The sequence below is a fragment of the Nematolebias whitei genome, chromosome 19 (genome assembly GCF_014905685.2).
Source record: "Nematolebias whitei isolate Nwh7 chromosome 19, NemWhi1, whole genome shotgun sequence".
NCBI lineage: Eukaryota > Metazoa > Chordata > Actinopteri > Cyprinodontiformes > Rivulidae > Nematolebias > Nematolebias whitei.
In genome coordinates, this window is record NC_056516.1 from 6,934,849 (window position 1) to 6,962,019 (window position 27,171).

The 27,171-nt window shown below is 42.2% G+C and overlaps 1 protein-coding gene across 1 annotated transcript in view; it reads left to right on the top strand.

Annotated features, from left to right (window-relative positions):
* Positions 1–27,171, top strand: part of top2b (DNA topoisomerase II beta) — a 198,753-nt gene that overhangs the window by 119,312 nt on the left and 52,270 nt on the right. Inside the window, exons 21-27 of the mRNA XM_037693118.1 lie at positions 5,657–5,888; positions 7,621–7,755; positions 7,832–8,032; positions 8,120–8,315; positions 23,514–23,605; positions 24,601–24,756; positions 24,926–25,009. Of these exons, the coding sequence (XP_037549046.1) occupies positions 5,657–5,888; positions 7,621–7,755; positions 7,832–8,032; positions 8,120–8,315; positions 23,514–23,605; positions 24,601–24,756; positions 24,926–25,009 (1,096 nt within the window). The remainder of the gene's footprint in view (positions 1–5,656; positions 5,889–7,620; positions 7,756–7,831; positions 8,033–8,119; positions 8,316–23,513; positions 23,606–24,600; positions 24,757–24,925; positions 25,010–27,171) is intronic.

Sequence of the window (27,171 nt, forward strand, 5' to 3'; positions counted from 1 at the left end):
AGGGTAGATAACACACGGCCAATCTCCCTTGAAAAAAGAACAAAGGCATGAAGGGAAGCGTCCATCAGACCTTGAGTAGGCGTATCAACCGCCAAGCCCTCCAAGGAGGTCGAGAGGCCCAGTAACAAATGAGACAACGAGTTACCCAGTTGCCCCAATCGAGACCCCAAGTCATAAGCTCTACAGAGCAGGTCATCTGTGACCCAGCACTGAGGACAAGGGCACCTGGCATTAGCCCTCAAAGCCTCATCCAGGGGCACAATGAGGGACGCTATAGCAGGTTCGACAGAAGGCATATGGTCCAAGCCAAACTTGGGCGCATCCTACATGGCCGCCAGGGCCCTTCCATCTGCGGTCGGTCGTGAGAAAGCCTTAGTATCCATCCAGCAGGCATATAACTCCTTTATGTATTCAGCCGAAGGGGGAACCATAACGGACGACTTAGCAGAAGGACGTTTAAAGAAAGTACTGGAAGCAGCGGGTTGGCTCTGTGGAACATCCAGGTGCAACCGAGCAAGAGCAGTTCTCAAAGCACCCACTATGGAACCGTCCTTTGGCTGAGAGCAGGAGGAGGTGTGCGAACTGGCAGTCGACACACACGAGCCAGACTCAAACTGCTCTTGAAAATCAGTTCCGGATGCTGCCAGGGTGTTAGCATCCTCTTCAAAAGCAGAGGCCCCTGAGCCCATGTTCTGTCCCAGGTCAGGGTCCCCAGTCAGACCTGCATTGTCCCCTACCCTCAGGGACTCGAGCAACGCCTTCATCTGTTCCTGCTCAGAGGTGAGATGGGCCACCTGCCCAAATAGTCCCTCTGAGCCCTTGGAACTTTTCTTGGTCCTCTTTTGTGGAGGTCCCAAGGCCTCTGGGGCCACACGCTTTGCAGGCTGGCTTGCAATCTCAGAACCAGCCAAACGAGCTGCCCGCAGGGACAAGGGCAGAACTTCTGTCAAGCTTCTGTCAAGACCTCCCTCAGGTGATCTGGCCCCAAACAAGGGGGTTACAGATCATGTCCATCCTCCCAACTGGAGAGAGGCCAAACGGGCTCTGCAGAACTGCACGTCCAGCATATTACTAGAAGCGTCAAGTCGAGCAGGAAACGCCACTCTTGACGCTGAGTCGATGAGCAAATAGACCAGGGAACCCGGTCAAGCAGAAAACGCCACCAGGGGTTCCCCAACTGCTAGCTTATAAAAGCAGTCAGAAGTGCTACAACTGCCGTAGAGCCACAGGTAAAAAATGTAACACAAACACAGTTGCGATTAAAGAAAGGGAGGCAAGCCGAACACGGTGCACAACTCACGAAAAAAATGCAAGGACGAACACGGCTGCACTATAATGAAAAAATGCAAGCGCGAACACGGCTGCACTATAATGAAAAAGGCAAGCCGAACTCGGCCGCACAACTCAAGGAAATGCCAGCACGTAAAACGGCTGCAGTGTAACAGAATAAAGTCAAGCTGAATACAGCTGTAAATATGTAAATGAAAAGCGAGCACGAAAAACGGCTGCAGTGTAACAAATAAAGTCAAGCGAGCCCGAACAGGTAAAGGTGGGTGAAGCCATACACAGCTGCTACACCCGCAACTGAAAACAAGCAAGCACGAACGCGGCTGCAATGCTTTCTGTAAACTAAGGAAAAACTGCTAAACACCGTACTTCCAGCCAATAAGGAAACACGATGTGGCTAGCGAACGCGCTACCGCCGGGTCAACAGAAACAAAACAACTTATCAGTTGAAGTACAATCGTTTAGAGGACACCAGCTTCCGCAGCCTCTGGAGGGCGAGACGGTCCCGCAGCTCCGACCGTAGTCTCGAGGCTACCAGCGTCAAGCAGAAAAAGTAAACCTCTGACCACCTGCATGCGAGAAGATGAAAGGGACTGGGCTACCGTTGTCACGTGTCCTGGGCGTCACACGTGACCATGTTGGCATAAATTCTCGACTTGCGCATGCGCAAGAATGATCATTCAGTGTTTTAAGCACTGCCTCTGGCGGTCAGTAGGGATGAAATAGAACTCTAGTTTTAACCCATTATGACACATTCTAATTGCCACTGATTAAGTGAAATGCACAAAAACTATCTCACAAATCTAACTACAGTCAATTCAGTTCAGTTATAAAACAACACATTCCCATACAGTACTTTGTGAAATGTCAGTTAGTAGAAGTTATCTAACCAAGGAAGCCAAGAGATTGCTTTAAAGCTTTAGGGGGCGTTTACACGGCACATCTTTTGAGTGCATCTGCATCTGTGGTTCTGCTGATCATTTACACAACACCAGTGCCTCCCCACTTTGAATCCAGAGGTTTTTCAACCCACCTTCCAGAGTGGAGGTTTTTCGCTGACCCCCCGCTGATAATGTAAACATTTCCCACTGAGGCTTTGTGTTAAACCACTGTGCACACGCACGTGCGGACAGACGCTATATTTCTATCAACATGGCGGCGGATACACTGCTTTCAGAACTACGACTGAAAAAAAAAAAAAGATCTACGACTGATGGAATATATTTTTTATCTCGTAGTTAATCTACGTCAGATTCTAGGTGCTGTGACCGACACCTGTGTTGGAAGAGACAGTCAGATCCAGTTCTAATATCGCTGTTTATAGAACGTGGCACGCGCACACGTCGCGCTGCACTATAACATACTAAATGTGCTAAATAATAACAGTTTAATAATAATAAACAGTATTTATGTTAGTGTGAGAGATATAATGAAGCTCTGAGCTAAATGAAGCTATCTGGACATGTAATTCAAATTTAAAATGATGCTAAACATACAGGTCCTTCTCAAAAAATTAGCATATTGTGATAAAGGTCATTATTTTCCATAATGTAATGATAAAAATGAAACTTTCATATATTTCAGATTCATTGCACACCAACTGAAATATTTAAGGTCTTTAATTTTTTTAATACTGATGATTATAGCATACAGCTCATGAAAACCCAAAATGCCTGTCCCAAAAAATTAGCATATCATGAAAAGTTTCTCTAAACAAGCTATTAACCTATCCATCTGAATCAACGACGTAACTCTAAACACCTGCAAAAGATTCCTGAGGCTTTTAAAAACTCCCAGCCTTGTTCATTACTCAAAACTGCAATCATGGGTAAGACTGCCGACCTGACTGCTGTCCAGAAGGCCATCATTGACACCCTCAAGCAAGAGGGTAAGACACAGAAAGAAATTGCTGAACGAATAGGCTGTTCCCAGAGTGCTGTATCAAGGCACCTCAGTGGGAAGTCTGTGGGAAGGGAAAAGTGTGGCAGAAAACGCTGCACAACGAGAAGAGGTGACTGGACCCTGAGGAGGATTGTGGAGAAGGGCCGATTCCAGACCTTGTGGGACCTGCGGAAGCAGTGGACTGAGTCTGGACTAGAACTATCCAGAGCCACCGTGCACAGGCGTGTGCAGGAAATGGGCTACAGTTGCCGCATTCCCCAGGTCAAGCCACTTTTGAACCAGAAACAGCAGCAGAAGCGCCTGACCTGGGCTACAGAGAAGCATTCGGAAATCAAGGTGCCAGAGTCTGGAGGAAGACTGGGGAGAAGGAAATGTCAAAATGCCAGAAGTCCAGTGTGAAGCACCCACAGTCAGTGATGGTCTGTGGTGCCAAGTCAGCTGCTGGTGTTGGTCCACTGTTTTTTATCAAGGGCAGGGTCAATGCAGCTAGCTATCAGTAGATTTTGGAGCACTTCATGCTTCCATCTGCTGAAAAGCTTTATGGAGATGAAGATTTCATTTTTCAGCACGACCTGGCACCTGCTCACAATGCCAAAACCACTGGTAAATGGTTTACTGACCATGGTATTACTGTGCTCAATTGGCCTGCCAACTCTCCTGACCTGAACCCCATAGAGAACCTGTGGGATATTGTGAAGAGAAAGTTGAGAGATGCAAGACCCAACACTCTGGATGAGCTTAAGGCCGCTATCGAAGCATCCTGGGCCTCCATAACACCTCAGCAGTGCCACAGGCTGATTGCCTCCATGCCACGCCGCATTGAAGCAGTCATTCATGCAAAAGGATTCCCGACCAAGTATTGAGTGCATAACTGAACATGATTATTTGAAGGTTGGCGTTTTTTGTATTAAAAACACTTGTCTTTCATTGGTGGGATGAAATATGCTAATTTTTTGGGACAGGCATTTTGGGTTTTCATGAGCTGTATGCCATAATCATCAGTATTAAAACAATTAAAGACTTAAAATATTTCAGTTGGTGTGCAATGAATCTGAAATATATGAAAGTTTCATTTTTATCATTGCATTATGGAAAATAATGACCTTTATCACAATATGCTAATTTTTTGAGAAGGACCTGTATAGCGTGAACACTAAAGTTGAAAATGAAGACATCAGGTTTAATTTTTATTTATTTATTCAACACCACAAACTGTATGTCACACACTGAACTGAACATACTATTAAAACAAGTTATGTGTAAACTACGTTAATGAACAACTGGACTCTTGTTTTCATCCAGTATGGAAGTTTCACGTTGTCCATCTGACTCGTTCAGGCTGTCACTCCTTTGATTAATGCAGCTTAAAACATTGAGTGGATTGAATAAAAGAAATGAGGGGAATTTTAAATAAATAGTTCATCCAACATCTCTCTTCGACATCCTTCTGCACTGCACCTGGGCCGAGCCTTGTTCAAAACCGGTCCGCCTGGTGGAAGGACAGCTCCTTCTTCTTTCAGGAAAAATAAAAACTTGGTTGTTTTGTAACCGAAGTAAACACAAACTAACATTATTAAGAACGTTGATTTACCTGCTGTAAAATAGCTACTTATTATCACGGAGTAAAGTCCGACATCGTCGACTCTGTTCTGGTCCACTCAGCGACCGGTATGGAGCTGTTGGACGAAGCGGTCCCGCTTGGCGTCAAATCTGTCAACTCCTATCCACAATCCAGCCAAAATCCAGCTTTTACTTGTTGTTAAATTGTTGTTAGCTGAGCTTTTTAGCTCACAGGAAAGGCACGTGCCAAGGCAGCACGCATGCGCATTAGGTGAAGGTACAAAATTCACAGCTCCATCTAATGACCTGGCATGGTAACTACAGCGGATTCGGGAGGGCGGGGGGATTCCTTCGAATGCATGTAAACCCAAATTCCGCAGATCTTTTCCTCTAATTAACATACGAAAGAACCTACGTTTCCCCCCATCGTGTCTGTGTAAATAGGGCCTTACTTTGTCCATCCTGAGCAGTGACAGTGGAAACAAATGACTCACTTTGAACAGGAAGAAACCTGAATGATCACAATCATGAACAATAGAGCGAGTAAAGACAGCAGCAAAGTGAGGAGATATGGTCATTTTGTCCTCCAGTAGTCTAAGCCTAAAGCAGCAAAACATAGGGACAGCTCAGGAAACCCAAACCAACCCAACCTATAGGATTTATCAAAAAGGAAGACTTAAGCCTCATCTTAAATCTAGACAAGGTGTCAGCCTCTCGGACAGAAACTGGAAGAGAGGAGCCCGAGAACTGAAAGCTCTGCCTCCCATTCCCACTGTTAGAAACTCTAGGAACCTCAAGTAAACCTGCAGTCTGAGTTCTCTGTTTGGAAAATATGGATCTTTAGGAATTTAATTAGTGGCTGGTTCAACAACAAGTTTAAAATTTATTGGTGATCTGTTCCCCACAGTCCTCTTGCCAAGCTGTTGTTCCCAGCAGTGGACTCCAATCTGCTCAAGTTCCTGTATGACGACAACCAGAAGGTGGAGCCAGAGTGGTTCATTCCCATAATCCCAATGGTTCTGGTGAACGGCGCCGAGGGCATCGGGACGGGCTGGGCCTGTAAGATCCCAAACTACGACCCGAGAGAGATTGTAAACAACATCAACAGGATGCTCAACCACCAGGACCCTTTGCCAATGGTAAAAAAGAGACCACCTGATGTCACCGGGCCAGTACCATTCCAGTGTTTCCCCTAGGTCTCTTGCCTTGGCAGGACTCTCTTTTCTCCAGGATTTTTAATTTTTGCTAGCGTGTCTGTATTGCGTGCCACTAGCTTAGTGCTACGTCAGCGCTGTCAGTTGGTAAAACAGTGGTGGTGGTGGGGGGAGGGTTGTAGGTTAAGGACATTTCAATAGGCAAGGCACTTGCTTCTGTTGACAGAGCAGGGCACCCTCCTTGGATAATGGTAGGGGAAACGCTGCATTCTCACTCAGTAAATCAGACGGTACCCAATGTCACCACAGTTCCCAGTCAGCAAACAAGGCAGTTCCCACCAGTTGGCTGGTGCCATTTTCAGTCAGTAAATCAGGCTGGCAGCACGACGGCTCAGTGGTTAGCACTGTTGTCTCACAGCAAGAAGGTCCTGGGTTCAATTCCCGGTTGGACCTGGGGTCTTTCTGTGTGGAGTTTGCATGTTCTTCTCGTGGATACGTGGGTTTTCTCCATGTACTCTGGTTTCCTCCCACATACCAAAAACATGCATGTTAGGCTGTCTTCAGGTCCAGACCTCCCTTGCCAAAGAGATCTGTGATCTCAGTGGGATTTAACTGCTTAAATAAAGGTTAATAAATAAAAAAATAATTCTGATGTCACCAGGCTGGTACTACTACAGGGCAGCTGTGGCTGAGTGGTTAGAGCAGTCGTCCTCCAATGCAAGAGTTGGGTGTTTGATTCCACCTGCAGTCACATGCCGAAGTGTTCCTGGGCAAGACACTGAACCCCTCGTTGCCTTCGATGTGTGTCCCATCAGTGAATGAATGTGATAAAGCACTGATTAGTCTTTGTAGAGATCTAGTAGAGTGCTGTATGAATGGGTAAATGAGGCACAGCTTCTGTTGTAAAGAGCTTTGAGTATCATGATCAGATAGAAAGGAGCTATATAAGTACAGTCCATTTACCATTTACTATTCCCAGTCAGTAAACCAGACGGTACCTGCTGTCATCGGGCTGGTACCACTTCACAACAAGGACTCCTTTATTCATTTTTTTCTCAGTGGGTTAATCATGAGTTTGTAATCAATTTATGAATCAATGGCAACAGATAACTTTTAGATTAACAGCCTGTGGTGCAGTGGTAGGGCAGCCGAATTGGGACCAGAAAGTCGCAAATTTGATTTCCCACCATACCCATATGCTTTGGTGCTTTTGAGCACCTGGGGAGCAGGTGCTTCAATAGCTGCTCCACCTGGGTGTGCCTGATGTGTGATGGGTCAAATGCAGAACACACATTTACCAGTAATCATTTGTCAGGATTTTACCTATAGGCACTAAAAATATTTTACAACTGTGCTGTGGCTGTGGTTATTAAAGTTTTGAGCAACCACCAATAAATTACTTTTGCCAAAATAAAGTACAACACTTTATCTTGTCAGATAGTGAGCCTTCTTCAACACATGGCGAGTTTATATTACAAACTCATTAATAACTTATTTAGAGGGCTTTATTCAGTCCCTTTGGAAAGAGGCTCTTATTGTGAAGTTTTAAATTCCACATGTTTTATTCAAACAACGGTGTAACTAAAACAAGTAGAGTTCAAGCTCCACGACTGAATGTTCTTGGTTTTCAAGAATCTGATTGTTTTATAAATCAGCTGTTTGTGCAGTAAATTTATTTACAGTATTTCTCAGTGGTAAACTGTGTGTGTGAATGCAGCTTCCCAACTACAAAAACTTCAAAGGGGTGATCCATGAGCTGGGACACAACCAGTACCTGGTCAGTGGAGAGGTATCAGTCCTGGATAAGAACACCGTTGAGATCACAGAGCTTCCTGTCCGGACCTGGACACAGGTACGGTCCAGCTCCTGTCCTCAGAAAGGGTGGGTGGGTGGATGGATATTTTGATTGTTCTGTCTCTTCCCTGCAGGCCTACAAGGAGTCAGTTCTGGAGCCCATGCTGCTGGGCTCTGATAAAACCCCAGCTCTCATCAATGATTATAAGGAGTACCACACTGACGCAACAGTTAAGTTTGTGGTCCGCATGTCAGAGGAGAAGCTGGCTCAAGCTGAGGCGGTCGGCCTCCACAAAATCTTCAAACTGCAGTCCAGTCTTACCTGCAACTCAATGGTACCTCTACCAGGATCAGAACTTCTTGTTTTAAAGTAATTCTGGTGTGTGTTTGAACTTTTATTTGGTAAACTCTATCCTGTCTAGGTGCTGTTTGATCATATGGGTTGTTTGAAGAGGTACGATTCGGTCCAAGACATCCTGAAGGAGTTCTTTGAACTTCGCCTGCATTACTACAAACTGAGAAAGGACTGGCTGCTGGGGAGTCTGGGCTCAGAGGCCGCCAAACTGTCCAACCAGGCTCGCTTCGTGCTGGAAAAGATTGAAGGAAAAATATCCATTGGTAAGAGTTCTGAAAGGCCTTGAAGGGCTACACTTAACCCTTGAATAGTCTGGGAAAGTCTGGAATTTGATTTGAGTGCTTTCCAGCTCTGGATAAGTTTTAGCACACTGAATCCAAAGAAACATTTGTCCATACTGACTTTATTCCCTGTTCTGTTTCCTCTCAAATCAAATTAAAATAAAGTAGTGTTCAGGCAAGAATGTTAAAAAAAGTTAACTTTAGTTTTATTCACCACATCAGCCCAGAAGTTTTAGGTTTTATCTAAACCACACACAGACAACTCAGGCCGTCCGTTTAAAGGAAAACCATCCATAATCTTTACCTGCTTCTTCCATTTTGGGTTGCGGGGGCCACTGGTGCCTATGTCCAGCAGTCAGTGTGCGAGAGGCGGACACCCTGCACAGGTCTCCAGTCCATCACAGGGACACATAGAGACAAATGAGACAAGCAACCATTCACTCTCACCTAGGGACAATTTAGAGTTACCAATCAGTCTAACATGCATGTTTTTGATCTGTGGGAGGAAACTGGAGTACCCGGAGAAAACCCACACATGCACGGAGAGAACATGCAAACTCCACCCAGAAAGGCCCCCCGACCGGGATTTGAACCAGGGTGACCAGCTTACTGACAGAAATGCCCCTTTTCCACTATCACGGCGCGGGTCGGATATTTACGACTTCACGCGCGTTTGAGGTCTTTCCACTGTTCCTGTGACCGGCTCGCCTCCCTAAATTCTGGCCCGGCTTCTCAAGGGGTCCAAGCGAGCCGCGCCGTGACGTCAGAAACACTGTCGGTCACTGATTGGTCGGGGGGAGGAGTCTGTGGAGTCTTTCCAAACAACCCGATCCACCATTTTTTCCTCTACCGCTTGCTATTAGCGATAACACCAGGAGCGTATCTTTTAGTATTTTGAAGCTATAAAAAAACAATAATATCAAAGCCGTGGTCAAATGCAGAAGTGCAGGTGTTGTTGTGCTTGGTGGCTGACGAAAAAAGTCAAAGCGAGCTAGATGGAGGATTGGAGGATGGTTTGGACACGGCCACTGCTCTACTTGAATCATTTATAGAAGATGGTGAGTGTTTTCTAACTTTAAACATATTTTAAGTTACTCATCCCATCGGTTCTGAACATATTTTTAACTAACAAAAGAGGCTGACGCCATAATAGGACAACATCGGTGCTACGATGCTAAGCTAATTTGCATAAACGCTAACTGTCCTCCGGTCCCGTTTCTCACTGTATTTTATCCAGAACGTATTTCAGCGCGTGACTGTTCATCTCTAAACTCCACATTAAACCCTCCAAGCCTCCCGGCTTCTGCTCCTGCTCCATCAGAGGAGTCTGCACCTGACAGAGCTCCATCACAGCCCAGCTGCACCTCACAGAGCAGCACAACGCTGCAGCCTTCTGTGCTCGGTAAGAACAGATGCAACATGTTCCACATCACTTTATTTGTGCCGATAAGGACTTGCTTCATTTTATTTATTTTTTTAAATAAAATGTTGAATAAATACTGAATTGGGATGAAATTATGTACTTTGTACACAGGGTCCCAGTTACAGACAACAAAATGTAAAAGAAAAACAGTAATAAGATCTAAGATATGAATTAAGAAAAATATCAACTAAAAACATCTACTAATAATACACTAAGCACTAATAGCAGTAAACAAACAAAACAATACGTCAAACAGCAACATGAACTTGAGTTTTTGCAGCCTTATGAATATATAACACTGTGAAGAATCACATCATGTTGCTGCTGATCAGTTTCATGTTGCTGCTGATCAGTTTCATGTTGCTGCTGATCTGTTTTATGTTGCTGTGTTCATGCATGCTCGTCTGTTCACACAGACTCATGTCCGTGCTGCTGTTCGCGTATTGTGTTTAATGTTTTTATACTATTAGAGCTTATCATACTTTTAGTTGATGTTTTTCTTAGTTCATATCTTTAGATCTCATTACTGTTTTTCTTTTATATTTTATTGTTGGATGTAACTGGGACCCTGTGAACATAATTTTGATCCACCACATGGACCACATGTGGTGCGAATGACAATAAAGAATATCTGCATCTGTATAATACTTTCTGATTCATATATCCATTGTTATTATTATATTATTTTCATTATTTTTAAATCAATTTATTTTTCATTTTCTTATTTGATCAGTTTATTATTATTAATATATCTATTAGAGCTGTTAGCAGCTCCTTTCTTTGTTTTATGCATTTATTCAAAAACAGTATGTAGCTTGAATTAACCACCTTTTTCTACTTTCTAGTCAAGAGAAAGAGAAAAGAGTCCAGTAAAGAAAAGTCTTATTTCATCACTGAATGAACATGAAAAACTGAACCGGACACAGCAGGAACAACACTTGTGTCTTCTTCTGGATGAAGCCCGTGAGACAAGGGACAGACAGATACACAATCATTAGTTGGATGCAGTATTTTTTATTTTTGTACATTTTTCACTTCTTACTTTTCCTATTAAACAATTTTTTTCTTAAGTGGTGTCCTTGAACATTAAATTTTCTAAACAAATTTTACAATGTTAAGTTCATATAGTGTTTGTTTAATTTCATACTGGAAGTTGAGAAGAATTTCCAATTGCATTTGGTCTTTAATGGATCCTAAGAAAAGATTACCAGAATCTGCTCAACTGTTATTATGTTATAAATTTTTTGGTTCTAGGATGAAGTGACACAAAAACAGTCAAAAATTCAGAAAAGACAGTTATCAGTTATCAGTTATTGTTTATCGGCCGTACAACTGTGGCCCGAGAGATTCAGCTGAAAGTGCTGGTGCACCTTTTATTTGAACCTGCAGAGATTTGAACAGCTGATCTGAAGCAAACAGGCAGGTGTTCAACTGAACTGACCACTCCTGCTGCGTTTGATGGTCTCCTCCTTCGCCATCCGTCCATCCATCCATCCATCCATCCATCCATCCATCCATCCATCCATCATCTTCTGCTTCAGGGTTGTGGTAGCAGCAGCTTTACCAGGGAGGCACAGACATCAACAGCCACCTCTTCAACTCTTCTAGGACCCCATGGTGTTCACAGGCCAACTGACTATTTATTAAGTAATATCCTGATGCATGCTCAATAATCCAGGTAGAACTACTAAACGTATTAGAAGAAGAACACCCTGAAGGTTTTGTCTCAAGGTGTTGCGGAAGAGATGTCATGCTCTAATGGAGTACCTCATGAGCTGTAACTTTTAAACCTGATTCATAATCCTACCTTACTGCCTTCCCTTCCTGCTTTAAACCCATGTGTTTTACATTTTAGTATAGATTTTTACGCTAAAGATGTATTAAAAATATCTTCACTTTTATTATTTGCAGATATGCACAAGGTTCATGTTAAAATTGCAAAACATCACACTGTGCTGTAATCTTTGAAACTGCTTTTACAATAAGCTACAGACTTGAAAACAATTAGATTAAATTTTGTCCTTAAATTTTAAAGATTTGTCTTTCATTAAATTTAAAAACATAAATTTATTACTTATTAATCTAAAAAAGTTAAGTCTGGTCCTCTGGACATTCAAAAAACAAAACAAACAAAAAACATTTATTGTTTATTATAAACTGTATTGTTTGTTTTGTGAACGTCTAGAGGATCAGACTAAACTTTTTAGATTTTTCTACCTGAATTATTGAGCAGCATCAGGATATTACTTAATAAATAGTCAGCTGGTCTGTGAACACCTTGGGGTCCTAGAAGAGTTGAAGAGGTGGATGTTGATGTCTGTGCCTCCCTGGTGAAGATGCTGCTCCCGCAACCCTGAAGCAGAAGATGATGGATGGATGAATGGATGGATGGACGGATGGATGGACGGACGGATGGATGGATGGACAGATGGCGAAGGAGGAGACCATCAAACACAGCAGGAGTGGTCAGTTCAGGTGAACTCCTGCCTGTTTGCTTCAGATCAGCTGTTCAAATCTCTGCAGGTTCAAATAAAAGGTGCACCAGGACTTTCAGCTGAATCTCTCAGGCCACAGTTGTATGGACGGTAAACGATAACAGTCTTTTCGACTGTTTTTGTCTCACTTCATCCTAGAACCAAAAAATGTATAACATAATAACAGCTGAGCAGATTCTGTTAATCTTTTCTTAGGATTCATTAAAGATCAAATGCAATTGGAAATTCTTCTCAACTTCCAGTATGAATTTAAACAAACACTATATGCACTTAACATTGTAAAATTTGTTTAGGAAATTTAATGTTCAAGGACACCACTTAAGAAAAAACATTGTTTAATAGGAAAAGTAAGAAGTGAAAAATGTAGAAAAATAAAAAATACTGAGTCCAACTAATGATTGTCTGTCTGTCCCTTGTCTCACGGGCTTCATCCAGAAGAAGACACAAGTGTTGTTCCTGCTGTGTCCGGTTCAGTTCTTCATGTTCATTCAGTGATGAAATAAGACCTTTCTTTACTGGACTCTTTTCTCTTTCTCTTGACTAGAAAGAAGAAAAAGGTGGTTAATTCAAGCTACATATTGTTTTTGAATAAATGCATAAAACAAAGAAAGGTGCAGCTAACAGCTATAATGATAATAATAAACTGATCAAATAAGAAAATGAAAAATAAACTGATTTAAAAATAATGAAAATAATATAATAATAACAATGGATATATGAATCAGAAAGTATTATACAGATGCAGATATTCTTTATTGTCATTCGCACCACATGTGGTCCATGTGGTGGATCAATATTATGTTCACAGGGTCCCAGTTACATCCAACGATAAAATGTAAAATAAAAACAGTAATAAGATCTAAGATATGAACTAAGAGAAACATCAACTAAAAATATGATAAGCTCTAATAGCATAAAAACATTAAACACAATACGCGAACAGCAGCACGGACATGAGTCTGTGTGAACAGACGAGCATGCATGAACACAGCAACATGAAACAGATCAGCAGCAACATGAAACAGATCAGCAGCAACATGACACAGATCAGTAGCAACATGAAACTGATCAGCAGCAACATGATGTGATTCTTCACAGTGTTATATATTCATAAGGCTGCAAAAACTCAAGTTCATGTTGCTGTTTGACGTATTGTTTTGATTGTTTACTGCTATTAGTGCTTAGTGTTTTATTAGTAGATGTTTTTTAGTTGATATTTTTCTTAATTCATATCTTAGATCTTATTACAGTTTTTATTTTACATTTTGTTGTCTGTAACTGGGACCCTGTGTACAAAGTACATAATTTCATCCCAATTCAGTATTTATTCAACTTTTTATTTTTTTTCTTTAAAAATAAAATAAATCAATAAATCAAGTCCTTATCAGCACAAATAAGTGATGTGGAACATGTTGCATCTGTTCTTACCGAGCACAGAAGCTGCAGCGTTGTGCTGCTCTGTGAGGTGCAGCTGGGCTGTGATGGAGGCCTGTCAGGTGCAGACTCCGCTAATGGAGCAGAAGCAGGAGCCGGGAGGCTTGAAGGGTTTAATGTCGAGTTTAGAGATGAACTGTCACGCGCTGAAATACGTTCTGGATAAAACACAGTGAGAAACAAAAACGGAGGACAGTTGGCGTTTATGCAAATTAGCTTAGCATCGTAGCACCGACGTTGTCCTATTATGGCGTCAGCCTCTTTTGTTAGTTAAAAATATGTTCAGAACCGATGGGATGATTAACTTAAAATATGTTTAAAGTTAGAAAACACTCACCATCTTCTATAAATGATTCAAGTAGAGCAGTGGCCATGTCAAAACCACCCTCCAATCGCTCCATCTAGCTCGCTTTGACTTTTTTCGTCGGCCACCAAGCACAACAACACCTGCACTTCTGCATTTGACCACAGCTTTGATATTATTTTTTTTATAGCTTCAAAATACTAAAAGATACGCTCCTGGTGTTATCGCTAATAGCAAGCGGTAGAGAAAAAATGGCAGATCGGGTTGTTTAGAAAGACTCCACAGACTCCTCCCCCCGACCAATCAGTGACCGACAGTGTTTTTGACGTCACGGCGCGGCTCGCTTGGACCCCTTGAGAAGCCGGGCCAGAATTTAGGGAGGCGAGCCGGTCACAGGAACAGTGGAAAGACCTCAAACGCACGTGAAGCCGGAAATATCCGACCCGCGCCGTGACAGTGGAAAAGGGGCATAAGTAGCTTATTGGATTCACTGGGTTTAATAGAAAAATATAATTTTGTGTCATCAGCATAACAATGAAAATTTATCCCATGCTGTTTAATAATTTTACCCAATGGAAGCATATATAAAGAGTATTGTCCCAAGCCCTGAGGCCTGAGGAACTCCATGACTAACTTTGGTGTATGAAGAAGATTTTTTATTTACATTTACAAACTGGAATCTATCAGATATATATGATTTAAACCATTTTAGAGCTGTTCCTGTAATCCCAATATCATATCCAAGCCTCTGTAGTAAAATATTGTGATCAACCATATCAAATGCAGCACTGAGGTCTAACAGGACCAGTATAGACACAAGCCCATTGTCTGAGGCCATGAGAATATCATTAGTGACTTTTACTAGTGCTGTTTCTGTGCTGGGCAGCATGGTGGCGCAACTGGTAGAGCTGCTGCCTCTCAGCGAGCAGGTCCTTGGTTCAAACCCCGGTCCAGGGGCCTTTCTGGGTGGAGTTTGCATGTTCTCTCCGTGCATGCGTGGGTTTTCTCCGGGTGCTCCGGTTTCCTCCCACAGACCAAAAACATGCATGTTAGGCTGATTGGTAACTCTAAATTGTCCCTAGGTGTGAGTGAGAGAGTGAATGGTTGTTTGTCTCATTTGTCTCTATGTGGCCCTGTGATGGACTTGCGACTCGTCCAGGGTGTACCCCACCCCTCGCAAGGTGATTGCTGGACATGGGCACCAGCGACCCCCGTGACCCAAAATGGAATAAGCGGGTAAAGATAATGGATGGATGGATGTTTCTGTGCGATGATGAGCTCTAAACCCTGACTGAAACTCTTCAAACAGATTATTTCTTTTTCTAGATGTTCACGCAACTGACCTGAAACTATTTTCTCTAGAATTTTTGAGATGAAAGTTAGGTTAGATATAGGTCTATAGTTGGCCAGAATTTCTGAATCAAGGTCAGACTTCTTAAGTAAAGGTTTAATTACAGCAACCTTAAATCTCTGTGGTACATAACCATTCATTAAAGACATATTAAGTAGATCCAAAATGTGGACATTAATTAGGGGAAATACCTCTTTAAACAGTGTGGTTGGGATGTGATCTAGCACACATGTGGATGGTTTGGATGAGGTTAATTTTCACAATTCAGAGAGCTCAACAGGACAAAAACTATCCAAACATAAATCTAGGCTCTAGTCAAATTTTTAAAGTTGTCTCATTTGACAGGGGACTAGAGATAGTAGAAGGAAGGATGGTTTGAATTTTCTCTCTAATTTTTTTTTTCATTCAACTTTTATTTAGACAGGTAAATTCCATTGAGCCTCAAAGACTCATTTACAAAAGAGACCTGATTAATTAATTGAAATAATTTTATTTATAAAAAATCTCATGAAGTCATCACTACTTATAGTTATAGGGATACATGGTTAAACAGAAATGGGACTTTTAAATTAGACTAGCTGTTAGATATTTTCTCGTATCTAGACAATGAAAAAACCACAAAGAGACCAGAGTACGATTTTTTGAACAAGCCCTTTGCAAAGGGGGAAATCCACTGCTGATCAAAATGAGAAGTGAACTCCGAAGCCTTGTTGTTTGAGTTGCCTATTTATTGGTAAGAGAGAAGAAAAAGAGGACAGCAGTTTTACAAACCGGATTTCAAAAAAGTTGGGACACTAAATAAATTGTGAATAAAAACTGAATGCAATGATGTGGAGATGGCAAATGTCAATATTTTATTCGTAATATAACATAGATGGCAGATCAAACGTTTAATCTGAGTAAATGTAACATTTTAAAGGAAAAATATGTTGATTCAAAATTTCACAGTGTCAACCAATCCCAAAAAAGTTGGGCAAGTAGCAATAAGTGGCTGGAAAAAGGAAATTGACCATATAATGAACAGCTGGAAGACCAATTAACACTAATTAGATCAATTGACAACATGATTGGGTATAAAAAGAGCTTCTCAGAGTGTCAGTGTCTCTCAGAAGCGAAGATGGTAAGATAGGGAAAGATAGTGCAGCAATACCAGAATGGTGCTACCCAGCGTAAAATAGCAAAGACTTTTAAGTTATCATCATCAACCGTGGGCAACACGGTGGCACAACTGGTAGAGCTGCTGCCTCTCAGCGAACAGGATCCTGGTTCAAACCCCGGTCCAGGTGCCTTCTGGGTGGAGTTTGCATGTTCTCTCAGTGCATGCGTGGGTTTTCTCCGGGTACTCCGGTTTCCTCCCACAGACCAAATACATGCATGTTAGGCTGATTGGTAACTCTAAATTGTCCCTAGGTGTGAGTGAGAGAGTGAATGGTTGTTTGTCTCGTTTGTCTCTATGTGGCCCTGTGATGGACTTGCGACTCGTCCAGGGTGTACCCCGCCCCTCGCACAGTGATTGTTGGACATGGGCACCAGCGACCCCCGTGACCCAAAATGGAATAAACGGGTAAAAGATAATGGATGGATGGATCATCAACCGTGCATAACATGATCAAAAGATTCAGAGAATCTGGAACAATCGCTGTGCGTAAGGGTCAAGGCCGTAAAACTCTACTGGATGCTCGTGATCTCTGGGCCCTTAAACGTCACTGCACCTCAAACAGGAATGCCACTGTCAAGGAAATAACAGAATGGGCTCAGGAATACTTCCAGAAAGCATTGTCAGTGAACACAATCCACTGTGCCATCCGCCGTTGCCAGCTGAAACTCTACAGTGCAAAGAGGAAGCCATTTCTAAGCAAGCTCCACAAGCTCAGACGTTTGCACTGGGCCAGGGGTCATTTAAAATAGAGTGTGGCAAAATGGAAGACTATTCTGTGCTCATATGAATCACGATTTGAAGTTCTTTATGGAACACTGGGACGCCATGTCATCCGGACCAGAGAGGACAAGGATAGCCCAAGTTGTTATCAACGCTCCGTTCAGAAGCCTGCATCACTGATGGTATGGGGTTGCATGAGCGCTTGTGGCATGGGCAGCTTGCATGTCTGGAAAGGCACCATTAATGCAGAGAACTATGTTTACGTTCTAGAACAACATAAGCTCCCATTTAGACGTCATCTCTTTCAGGGAAGACCCTGCATTTTTCAACACGATAATGCCAGACCACATTCTGCAGCAATCACAACATCATGGCTACGTAGGAGAAGGACCCGGGTACTGAAATGACCAGCCTGCAGTCCAGATCTTTCACCTATAGAGAACATTTGGCGCATCATAAAGAGAAAGGTGCGACAAAGAAGGCCAAAGACGATTGAACAGTTAGAGGCCTGTATTAGACATGAATGGGAGAGCATTCCTATTTCTAAACTTGAGAAACTGGTCTCCTGTGTCCCCAGACGTCTGTTGAGTGTTGTAAGAAGAAGGGGGGATGCCACACAGTGGTAGAAATGGACTTGTCTCAACTTTTTGGGGATTTGTTGATGCCATGAAATTTGGAAACAACAAATTTTTCCCTTAAAATTATACATTCTCTCAGTTTAAACTTTTGATCTGTGATTTGTGTTCTATTCTGAATAAAATATTATATGTTGGCACCTCCACTTCATTGCATTCAGTTTTTATTCACAATTTATTTAGTGTCCCAACTTTTTTAGAATCCGGTTTGTACATCAACAATCTGGGGTCACAAGATAAACGTTGGCAGGCAGTTGGAACACTCTGGTTTGGTTTTAGATCAGAGAGTTCTTTAAAGAAAAAACATCTTGTGGAATGTTTAAACAGTTTCAGTTGATTAAGCGTGACTGATACTTGTTTGTACGCACACAGACAAGGTCATGATAACTTGCTAACACAGCACAAGGTTTTTGCTTCATATGCACAGAAGTGCAGATATCATGAAACAGTTTAAGATGATAACAAAACTCTTACACTGGCAATAGTACTAAACAGAAACCTAGGGTTATTTTTATTCTCCTCTATTAAAGATGAGTAATATAAAGTTCTAGCTTTATGGAGAGCTTTTTTTTATATGTTAGCAGACTATCTTTCCAAGTTAAATAAAATTCTTCAACATTTGTAGATTGCCATTTTCTCTCCTGGTTTCTATATGCCTGCTTTAAAGTACGTAACTCAGAATTGAACCAAGGAGCCAGTTCCCTCTGAATGATTAATTTCTTTTTCAGTGGAGCAATTTTATCAAGTGGAGTTTGCATTGAAGTTGTAAGATGATCAACTAGATGATCTAAGTCACTGTTCTCTGATGCATTGCTCTGTAAGACAGAGGAAAACATTGATGGAAGAGATTGTTTAAATTTGGTTACAGCATTTTCTGATAAGCACCTGCTAAGATGAAATTTACTCTGTGACTGTGTAGTCATTTATTGTAAACTGAAAGGTTATTAAAAAATGGTCGGACAGAATAGGATTTTGAGGAACTATTACCAAGTCCTTAATCTCTACACCATAGGTCAGAACTAAATCAAGAGTGTGATGATAAGAATGAGTAGATGTGCGGACGTTTTAGGTAAAACCAAATGAATATTAAATTATTAAAGGCTATGCTTAAGCTATCACTTTCAACATCTACATGAATATTGAAATCACCCATTATGATGATTTTATCAGTATTTAATAGTAAGTCAGTTAAGAATTCTGAGAATTTGGACAAAAACTGAGAGTAAGCGCCTGGTGGACGATATATAACAACTAGTAAAAGTGGCTTTTCTGATTTCCATTTTGGATGAGAAAGACTGAGGGACAGCAATTCAAAAGCATCATAACTAATAACTGGTTTGACATTAATCAATAATCCTGACTGAAAAATAGAAGCTACTCCTCCACCACGGCCAGTTGTTCTAGGAACATGAAAATTTAAATAACTAACCGGAGTGGATTTATTTATACTAACAAAATCCTCCTGTTGTAGCCAAGTTTCTGTCAGACTGAATAAATCAATATGATGATCAGTTATCAGTTCATTAACTAACAGGGATTTAGAGGAAAGAGATCTGATGTTCAATAATCCACATTTAATGATTTTATGATTTTGCTCTGGTAAAGTAACTGTGCTTATTTTAATAAGATTTTTATGGTTTATATTTTTAGAGCTGATTTTTTGTTTATTTCATTTGAGCCGTGGGCGAGTTGCCACTGTTTCAATGGGGGTGTGGGTGGGTAACAGAGGAGAAGCAGCAGAGAGGTGTGTAATAATAAATAATTTGGGGGATAAACAAAATCAGCCATATTTCTAGAAAGAAGAGCGGCTCCGTCCAAAGTGGGATAGATGCCATCTCTCCGCATCAGACCAAGTTTTCCCCAGAAAGAACTCCAGTTATCTATGTAGCCCACGTCGTTGTCAGAACACCACCTGGACACCCAGCGGTTAAACGACAACATACGGCTAAACATGTCATCACTGGTCAGGTTGGGGAGGGGGGCGGAGAAAACTACGGAGTCCGACATGGTTTTAGCAAAGTCACACACCGAAGCAACATTAATTTTAGTGACCTCTGATTGGTGTAACCGGGTGTCATTACCGCCGACGTGAATAACATCCATCCATCCATGCATTATCTTTACCCGTTTATTCCATTTTGGGTCACGGGGGTCGCTGGTGCCCATGTCCAGCAATTACTGTGCGAGGGGCGGGGTACACCCTGGACAGGTCGCAAGTCCATCACAGGGCCACATAGAGACAAACGAGACAAACAATCATTCACTCCCTCACTCACACCTAGGGACAATTTAGAGTTACCAATCAGCCTAACATGCATGTTTTTGGTCTGTGGGAGGAAACCGGAGTACCTGGAGAAAACCCACGCATGCACGGAGAGAACATGCTAACTCCACCCAGAGGGCCCCTGGACCGGGGTTTGAGCCAGGGACCTGCTCGCTGAGAGGCAACGTGAATAACAATCTTACTGTATTTAGCCTTAGCCTTAGTCAGCAGTTTCCGATAAGATTCTATGTCGTCCGCTCTGGCCCCCGGAATGCATTTGACTATGGCCGCTGGAGTCCCTAAAGCCACGTTTCGGACTATGGAGCTTCCAATAACCAAGGTCTGTTTCTCAGCGGGTGTGCCACTGAGCGAGGAAAATCTATTAGAAACATGAACGGGTCGGTGGTGAACTGGGAGCTTAGCCTTAGCACTACACTTGCTCCGGACCGTCACCCAGCCGGCCTGGGGTCCCGGCTGCTTGGGGTCTGCTGGAGGACCGCTAGCAAGAGTTAGCCTCTGTGGTTCCACGCTGTCTAAGGGGACCTGGCTAGCTAATGGTTTTTCTACAGCGTGGAGCCGAGCTTCCAGTTCAGACAGCTTCTCCTCCAAAGCTACCATAAGACTACATTTGTTACATATATCATTACCACTAAAGGAGGCAGAGGAGTAACTAAACATCAGACTCACGGAGCAAGTGAAAACAGAGGAAGCAGGGAGAGAAGCAGCAGCCATGCTAAGCTAACGCTAGCAAGAGCTAGCAGAGCCAAATACACCAATAAAAACCGAGAAGTGTTGAAAGATAAGAGGTGTTTTAAGCACTATCCAACAGTAGAAAAACAACTGTACTAAGTGTGTTTGTGAACTAGAATGAAAAACTGTGCAAAAGACCGATAAATCCAGAAAACAGAGACAACTCGAGCAAACAATTCACTCGAGCTACCAACAGACAAACAGGAAGTGACACAATACGTCTCACCATGAACGTGCAACGTCAGCCAGACACACAATCGAACACCGTGCATGAACTGTGTCTCTCCCCTCTGCTGCTGACACGATAAATTAACTCCGACCTAACTAAAATAAAATGTCATTAAGGTTAATAATAAATCAAAAATGAGTTGATGGATTAAAACTAAATTAAACATTGTCATCAGTGTCAGCTCTGACTGATTATCCAGGAGAGCATCAGGAAATATTTTTTCCCACTTGTCCAAGTGTTGAAGAAAAAGTCTAGAAATGTTCTCCAATCTGCAGCCCTTTGATCCATTTTAGGAAGATTATTTGTCCCTCTGAAAACATGAAGGTGCACGCAGAAAAGACCGTGAACTCCAGGAAACTTCCAGAATCATAAATAACTTTGTAACATCAGATCTTTAACTACACTTTACTACATGTCACATAAACAGGAACCTGTGGATCAAAAGGCTCTAAAGAAATTATTTTTATTTATCCTAGAATTATACAATCATTAAAGCACTGATGTGTAAACATCCACAGGGAGTTTACAGATGTTTCAATGTCAGAAAAATGTGAGAAGGTCACAGACAAGTCTGGATACAGTGCCTTGCGAAAGTATTCGGCCCCCTTGAACTTTTCAACCTTTTGCCACATTTCAGGCTTGAAACATAAAGATATAAAATTTTATTTTTTTGTGGAGAATCAAGATCAAGTGGGACACAATCGTGAAGTGGAATGGAATTTATTGGATGTGTCAAACTTTTTTAACAAATAAAAAACTGAAAAGTGGGGCGTGCAATATTATTCGGCCCCCTTACTTTGTAGCGCCGCCTTTTGCTGCAATTACAGCTGCAAGTCTCTTGGGGTTTATCAGTTTTCCACATCAAGAGACTGAAATTCTTGCCCATTCTTCCTTGCAAAACAACTCGAGCTCAGTGAGGTTGGATGGAGAGCGTTTGTGAACAGCAGTCTTCAGCTCTTTTCACAGATTCTCAATTGGATTCAGGTCTGGACTTTGACTTGGCCATTCCAACAACTGGATACGTTTATTTGTGAACCATTCCATTGTAGATTTGGCTTTATGTTTTGGATCATTGTCTTGTTGGAAGATAAATCTTTCCCAGTCTCAGGTCTCTTGCAGACTCAAACAGGTTTTCTTCCAGAATGGTCCTGTATTTGGCCCCATCCATCTTCCCATCCATTCTGACCATCTTCCCTGTCCCTGCTGACGAAAAGCAGGCCCAAATAATGATGCTGCCACCACCATGTTTGACAGTGGGGATGGTGTGTTCAGGGTGATGAGCTGTGTTGCTTTTATGCCAAACATATCGTTTTGCATTGTGGCCAAACAGTTTGATTTTGGTTTCATCTGACCAGAGCACCTTCTTCCACATGTTTGGTGTGTCTCCCAGGTGGCTTGTGGCAAACTTTAAACAACACTTTTTATGGATATCCTTGAGAAATGGCTTTCTTCTTGCCACTCTTCCATAAAGGCCAGATTTGTGCAGTGTACGACTGATTGTTGTCCTATGGACAGACTCCCACCTCAGCTGTAGATCTCTGCAGTTCATCCAGAGTGATCATTGGCCTCTTGGCTTTATCTCTGATCAGTCTTCTACTTGTTCGAGATGAAAGTTTAGAGGGACAGCCGGGTCTTGGTAGATTTGCAGTGGTCTGATACTCCTTCCATTTCAATATGATTGCTTGCACAGTGCTCCTTGGGATGTTTAAAGCTTGGGAAATCTTTTTGTATCCAAATCTGACTTTAAACTTCTGCACAACAGTATCTCGGACCTGCCTGGTGTGTTCCTTGGTCTTCATGATGCTCTCTGCGCTTTGAACAGAACCGTGAGACTATCAGAGAGCAGGTGCATTTATACGGAGACTTGATTACACACAGGTGGATTCTATTGATCATCATCAGTCATTTGGGACAACATTGGATCATTCATAGATCCTCACTGAACTTCTGGAGTGAGTTTGCTGCACTGAATGTAAAGGGGCCGAATAATATTGCACACCCCACTTTTCAGTTTTTTATTTGTTAAAAAAGTTTGACACGTCCAATAAATTTCATTCCACTTCACGATCATGCCCCACTTGTTGTTGATTCTTCACAAACAATTAAAATTTTATATCTTTATGTTTGAAGCCTGAAATGTGGCAAAAGGTTGAAAAGTTCAAGGGGGCCGAATACTTTCGCAAGGCACTGTATGTAGACTGTGTGTGAGCCAGTCACTTCCCCAGACCTGAACTCCAAACTTCTGAAATGAAAGAGTTCTTTAAAGAAACATTTTCTCAAACATCAATTATCTGAGAAGCTGTTACCAAAACCTGTGAAATATTAACTTTGATCTTAATGTTTATTGGTATAAATAATTTAGACTAATGCAGCAGACTCATTGTTTTCTGTCTTTTTAACCTTTTCCTTTTCTTTAGAGAACAAATCCAAGCGTGAACTCATTCGCATGCTGGTGCAGAAAGGCTTTGAGTCAGATCCTGTTGCTGCCTGGACCAAGGCTCAGGAGAAGGTAAGACAGAGCTGCTTCAAAACTTTTGCACACACCGACACACACTGGGGGAGTTGTAAATATCCTCCGTCTATCCATCCATGTTGTGATGATGATAACTTGGTGTGTCGCTGCATCTAGGTGTAAGAAAGTTCCTTTCAAAAATTGGGTTGCCACGCCAAAATCCAAGATGGCCACCACCATATACCAGTATATACATGTAAACTGACCGCCTCTATCATTTGAGGAAACTATGTTTTCTAATATTTATATTGCTTAAAAGTATAGTTTTCTGAAATGACTGGGGTGGCACTGGCCAAAGATGAAGGCTAAGGCCACCATTGCCTCCACCCCCCACCCACCCAGCTCCTCCATTGCACTACCTGGTGGTTGACCAAATGTCTCCTTCCACTTTCCAGGATCCGTCACTCTGCTCTGCCTCGGTCAAGGAACAAAAATTCTCTGTTCTTCTCCACAGTGTAACTCCAACACACTTGTATATCTTGCACCAAAAACATTAAGGTTTATTTCATTCTTTGTTCAATTCCAGTCCAGAAAAACACTCACCCATAAAACTACAAACATTCACTATTCAAACCCCTCAAAGAAGGGGGACATTGGAGTACTGCTTGTTAAAAACAGACAGCGGTCTCACAGCGTGGGGACTCCGTCATCTGGGGGAAGCTCAGCGTAGACCTGCTGCTCATCTGCAACTAAAGGAGTCAGCTGAGGAGGTTCATCTGGTCAGGATGACTCCCTTTGGAGGTGTTTCAGGCATGTCCCAATGTTAAGAGACCCAAGTGCAGACCCTGGACTCTCTGGAGGGATTTTATATTCTCTCTGGTCTGGGAACACCTCCAGGAGGAGCTGGAGGGTGTCTAGGGAGAGGGAGGTCTGGGTTTCTCTCCTGGACCCGCTGTCTCTGTGAACCGACTACAGATAAGCTGTGGAAGATGGAAGTTGTTTGACTGTTGATTGTGCGATCCTGTCTGATTAAATGTGTATTTCTTTGACAGACCCTGGAGGAAGACTACCCTGATGGAAATGAAAGCGACAGTTCTGTGGACTTTGGCTCCTCTTCAGGTCCAAACTTCAACTACATCCTCAACATGCCTCTGTGGTGTCTGACTAAAGAAAAGGTAGAAGAGCTGCTCAAACAGAGGGATCAAAAGGTATTTATCACTGTTCTCTCACTTTGTTCACTTTACCAACATTTATGTCTTTATAGTTTAGTTAGCTCATCAAGCTGTATTTTTTTTATCATGGGGTTATTCTATATATTCAGAACTACAGTTGTATACGAGTGTGTGGTCTGATGAAAGTGAAACTTTGTCTTTGCAGAGGACTGAACTCCACGGTCTACAGAGAAAATCCCCAGAGGATCTGTGGAAGGAGGACTTAGCCGTCTTCATTGAAGAGCTCGATGTAAGTTTTATTTGTACCCACGTTTTATCAGATTTTATAGACCAAGTGAAACTTCTTATGCTGTAAGTAAGGGGTAGCCGTGAAAGCTACAGTGGTCGTCTCTCATGTGGAACATTGAGGTTTCAATCACCAGGTCTGAAATATGCCAGTATGAGCAAAATGCTGCACAACATCCCCACCCCTTGCTGCCACTGTGCTTGCTGGTACAAAGAATTGTTGTTTATATTCTGTAATGCACCTTGAGTCGACGCCTGGCATGAAATGGGCTTCATGAATAAATTTGCCTTGCCCTGCTTAAATAAGATGGCAAACTCTTAAGCCCCCATACTGCCGCGTACGTCCGTTCACACGTACGTACGTGTGTACTGTACGCAGAGGGTTCAGACTTCGTACTCCAGCGTACACCCCGAGCAACTACAGAGCAGCTTCACAGACAAGGGGTGTTTACCTTCGGGACAAATTGAGGTCGCCGATTGGTCATTTGCTGACACGCCTACTGGATTGATTGACAGGTCGGAAAAAATAAAAAAGAGCGAGCACTGGCAGCCTCAGCCACAGCGGTGTCTCAGCCACAGCGGTGTTTTGTGTTTATATGTTGTTAATAAAAATACCTAAAAAAAAATAAAAAAAAACAGGGAGCGCTGGCTCTACAGCCCACACATCAGATCAGCCCACCAGGAAATCTCAAGACCCTCCCGCAGCCTTGCTGGACCTGAGTTTAATTCGCTCGTGACAAATTCCTTCATTTGTCACCATTTCAGTCATGGCATCAACGGAGGAGGAAGGGATCACTTGCCTCTTGGCAAAACAAAAAACAAAAGAAAAGGCCAGATCAGAGATGAAGAAGGGGAATTTAATACATTGGTGTCACATACAAAACAGTCCGTCGCTGGGCAGTTTATTGTGCAACACCGCGTACGCGTATGCGGTCGTAAAAATTTGAGCTTTGCACGGACATTCCCTGGGGGGTACACTCGTACCTCTGCATACGTACGTGCGTACCTCTGTGTATGGACGTATGCGGCAGTATACTGGGGGCTTTAGTTCGGAAACAAATACCGTAATAAAGATAATTTAGAATAAATATAACTCCAGTTCTGAAAAGGATGAAATGTTGAATAAAATGTAAATAAGAAGAGAATACAATGATGAGAAAATATTTTAAACCATTCACAATGGAACATGGTCAAAATATCATGTGTCTGCGGAGCGTTAAGTCTGAGCTGAGCTGCTACAGTCTCTGCTCCCCATCTGGAAGTGGCAGAGCTGCATTGGCGGATTTGGTAGGTGGAGCTCTCGGTTCTGTTGACAGGGCATCCTTGAATAACGGTAGGGAAAACACTTGTGTGTCATATACACTCTCATCACCCCAGCTCCAAGGTCACGAATCAAGGTCAACGTTTAAACAAGATTTTTTTTTGTCTTTGTCCGGGTCATTTCTGTTGTTGGGGGCAGCTGTGGCGGAGTAGTTAGAGCAGTTGTCCTCCATTGGGAGAGTTGGGGGTTTGATTTCACCAGCAGTCACATGTTGAAGTGTCCATGGGCAAGACACTAAACCCCTCATTGTCTCTGATGGGACTCTGTGTCCCATCGGTGTATGAATGTGATAAAGCTCTGATTAGTGTTTGTATAGATATTGTAGCGTGTTGTATGAATGTGTGTGTAGTAGTGTTGTATGAATGTTTGTGTAGTAGAGTGTTGTATAAATGTGTGTGTAGAAGAGTGTAGAATGTCAGGACAGCTTTGCTGGGAACACACTACTAATTAATTATTCTTAAAGCTAGTTCAAGCACAAAGAATATTAATTGTTACTTACAACGGATTATTTTCTTTTTCGAGTTAAATTAATGCCATGTGACCGAGATAACTGTAAGTGGATTGTTTAATCAGTGACATGAGACGCCATTTTATCTTTGACCCATCAGAATAAATGCGATCATTTATTTAACAGAATCAAAATTTAACATCAAAACATGTACACATTGATTTGCTGATCTGTTTCTGATTAATAAAAACTTGGCACGCTTTACTAACAAGATCTAAAAAAGTTAAATCTGGTCCTCTGGACATTCAAAAAAACAAAACCAAGCAAAACAACAAAAAAATGCAGAAACATTTCGTCTCTCATCCGAGAGACTTCCTCAGTCTGAGGTGCTGTATTC